General features: G+C 54.6%; 1 protein-coding gene across 11 annotated transcripts in view; it reads left to right on the top strand.

Moving 5' to 3' along the window:
* Nucleotides 1-1,189: 1,189 nt before the first annotated feature.
* SRRM1 (serine and arginine repetitive matrix 1) overlaps nt 1,190-3,464 on the top strand; it is a 20,011-nt gene continuing 17,736 nt past the window's right edge. For all 11 annotated transcript variants that reach the window (XM_056331046.1, XM_056331044.1, XM_056331048.1 and 8 more), the window contains exon 1: nt 1,190-1,345. In XM_056331046.1, the coding sequence (XP_056187021.1) occupies nt 1,325-1,345 (21 nt within the window). In that variant the 5' untranslated portion in view covers nt 1,190-1,324. The remainder of the gene's footprint in view (nt 1,346-3,464) is intronic.

The raw sequence follows: 3,464 nt of genomic DNA, 5'->3' as shown, positions 1-3,464 counted from the left end.
AAGTCCTGTTCCCCAAAACTTCTGCAAGGCAGCGGTCACCCCTCTGGGTCCGGCACCCAGGTATTTCCGCAGAGCACGTAGCTCCATCTAGCGTCCTCCTCCCATCCAACAGCTCGCAACCCATTTCTCAACAGACGAAACCATACAGTAACTCCAAGTGTAGCAGCCAACTTTACTACATTTCAGCACCTACCCGCCCCCCAGCCCAGCTCCTTCCCTCTGCTCCGCGGTGCCGGGACTGTTCGGTAGGCGAGTGAACGCTACCCCCGGTACGGCTGTGCGCAATACAGAGGTACCATCATTGGAGGTCTAAGCAGATAAAATGTAAGAACGTTTTCGGTCTTTTCCCTAAGTCCCATAACCAATTTATTTGCCCAAAAGGCACTTGTAAAACCACGTGTCTTTCACATGACACTTACATGACTGCTGAGAACACAGGAAGCAGCTGTTGTGTTAACTTTATTTGAAGGAACCTAGCGTTTCCTTTTTAAAGGGCATACACATTTCTTTTAGATAAAACGCAGAGCTGTTACTTTGGATAGATCTGTGCGAACCGCAGGCAGCTGTGGCAGCATTTCCACCAGTGATGTGCCACACACGGTTTTGCCTGCACAAGACAAGGCCGTGAGGTAGCAGGGAGGGCCAGGCCGCTCACGACAAGTCGCAGCAGGGTTCCCAAACGCAACCCACCGCCTTTACCGACCGGGCAGGGCGGAGAACACGCACCAGCAGCACTGCAGGGCCGCAGAGCAGAGGCCTGGGCCGGCCCGCAGCCCCTCACAGCAGGGACCCCCCCAAGGCCCCGGCGCTGCAAGGATCCCGATGTCTCCCGCGGAGCCGCCCGGGCCCAGGGCCCCCCGTTCCGCCGAGGAAGGACCGAGCTGAGGCGAGGGGACGGCTCCACAGGGAGGGCGGCCGGCCAGGACGCGCCGCGCCCGCGCAGCCGCCTCAGGGAGACAGCGAACCGCCGTTCCCCGCTGCGGCCGCGAGACCACCTGACCCGCGAGCCCCGGAACGTCCCGCCCCGCGCCAACATCTCGCGAGAAGAGGATTCCCCCTCCCCACCCGCGCGCCGGGAAAGGACGCCTAACCACCGCTCCCTCCTCCCAGCGGAACGCCGCGCTTTCTGATTGGCTAGCTTCCGCGCGCGCACCGACCCTCCGCGGCGGCAGCCACCAATCGGCAGCCGCCGGCGAGCGTTCGCGGAGGGCTCGGCCCCGCCCCCTCCTCCCCCAGCGCCGCGAGCGTGCGAGGGGGCTTGCGGGCGCGCGGTGCACGCCGGGACGGCAGCGCGCTGCGACCAGGAGGAGGCGGAGGAGGCAAGATGGACGCGGGGTTCTTCCGCGTAAGTGCCGGCCTCAGGGGGGGCCGGGCGGGCGGGAACGGCGGCGGGGCTCCCCCGGCGGGGGACACTGGGCCGAGCCTGGCTGCTGCAGGCCCCGCAGCCGCGGGCGAAGCCGCTGGGGCCGCCGCTCCCCCGAGGAACGCCGCCGTGCCCCCCCGCCCCCGCCCTGCGCAGGCTCCTGTGAGGAGCCGCCGCGAAGAAAATGGCGGCGGGAAGCAGGCCGGGGCGGCCGGGCCCAGCCGCGAGGCCGCGGCACCGGGGCGCTGTGGGAGTGGGAGGGGAGCGGCTGCGAGGGGCTCCGCCGCCCCGGGCCCGGGCCCGGAGGAGGAGGTGGCCGCTCCGTGCGCGGCGGGGACACGCGTGGCCGCAGCACGGGGGCTCTGCCGCCGCCCCCAAGGGCCGCGCTCGCCCGGCGCGGCCTGGGGCCGACGTGTCCTGCGCTGGGCCTCGGGGCGGCCGGGCCTCCGGCCCCGCCGGGGGGAGAGAGGAGCCCCGCGTCGGGCCGGCCTGGCCCCGGGCTGTGCCGTGCGAGGAGCCCTGGGGGAGAGGCCGCGGGGCAGGGGGGAGGCGAACCCGGCCTTGCCATCGAGTGCGCTTTTGGGGGCCGCGTTCAAAGCACATAAACAAAATTGCCTTTTTTTTAAAGAGAGAATTTTTTAAAGTGTGACGCGAAGGTTATTAAGTGTATTCAAACCAAAAAGAAGTTAGGCTTTATTTTTAGGTGGGTATGTGATAATTTCTTTTAATCGTTGAGCTTTTCTTTTCTGTTCTTACAGCTGTGCTATATTTTCTGCAGACTATTAAGCAGTAACCTACCTAGGGTATATTTCTTCTCAGCCTTTTTTTCTGTTAATTAGGATGAGCTTATTTTTTGGGGATTCCTTGACAATTTTGAAAACAAATTTAATTTTTCAGGAGTCATTCATTTGTTCAGCTATATTATTTTCTATTTCTGCAACTAGGATGCTTTTAGAACATGAGGGCACATAATCTCTCAATTCAATTTTGTGTTAACGTACCAGCCTGAGAAAAATAATTACAAGTTAAAGGTGCACTTGTTCTGTCTAATGCAATTGTTGACAAGTTTACAAATCAAATAGTTGTAATTGACAGTAGAATTACTGGGACTGAAAACACTGAATTGGAAATCTAATCTTGTTTTAAATGGCCTGTGAAAGGTGACTGTTTTAGAAAGGCAGAATCAACATGGCACTGGAACGAGGCTGTAAACAGTGTTCTAATCTCCTTCTAGCCTTGGTTCAGGAGAAAACAGTTCTTGTGGAAATTACAGAAGTGCAGCAGAGCAGTAGTTTGCACTCACCTTAACAAGAAAGCTGCTATTACTAATTCTTCCAGTTCTTTACACTTCTGTAAAGTTGCCAGTGCAAACCATTTTGTCTCTTCCTTGAAATTTTATGTGATAGTGTGCTCTGGGTCTTCGGTTACCTTTGCTGTTTGCCATGTGGTATGAACAGGCTAAGAAAAACTTAACCTTTCCATTTCACTTCTGGGTTGTGAACAAGAGAGTTTTGAAAAAGAACATTAAATTCTTGAGTGATCTGACAAATACTGTGTGTGTTGTTAATGTGTAAGCCACACAGTAGACTGCAAATATTATCAGGAGTTTTAAACAGACTTCATCCTGGTAAGTGCTTGTGCCACAATTGGTCTTTAGGATTCCTGTGCTTCAGAATAGCGGAAATAGTTTGTTTCCTGTCAGTATCTGATGACTTCGTAGCATGTTACGTTGCTAATTCAAGGTGCTTTCATATCAAATGAAGTAATTAGGTTAACCTGAGAATTGGAGCTTTTTCTTATTTCTTGACTTTTGGTTCCTTAGTAGCTTACGTTATTGCTGGTACTCAACCCTTTATTCTGTGCATAGAAATTGCACATATTAAATTCCTGTGTTTTCCATCAGTGAGGTTGGTTTCCTTAATAAGCTTCAGGTGTGAACTGTGGATTTGTTTTAAATTGGTAACAAATCATCAGTATCTGGATGCAGTTCTGCTCATACTCTTGTTCATGTGTGGTTCTGTTTACTTCTGTGCAAGTAAATTTTCCAGAACTGGACTTTCAAGCCTTTCAGTTCCAAATGAATTAACCTATAGTTTCTGTT

This window comes from Falco biarmicus, chromosome 3, assembly GCF_023638135.1.
Source record: "Falco biarmicus isolate bFalBia1 chromosome 3, bFalBia1.pri, whole genome shotgun sequence".
NCBI lineage: Eukaryota > Metazoa > Chordata > Aves > Falconiformes > Falconidae > Falco > Falco biarmicus.
Note: the sequence above shows the minus strand (reverse complement) of the source record. Positions and strands in the feature narration are given on the sequence as shown.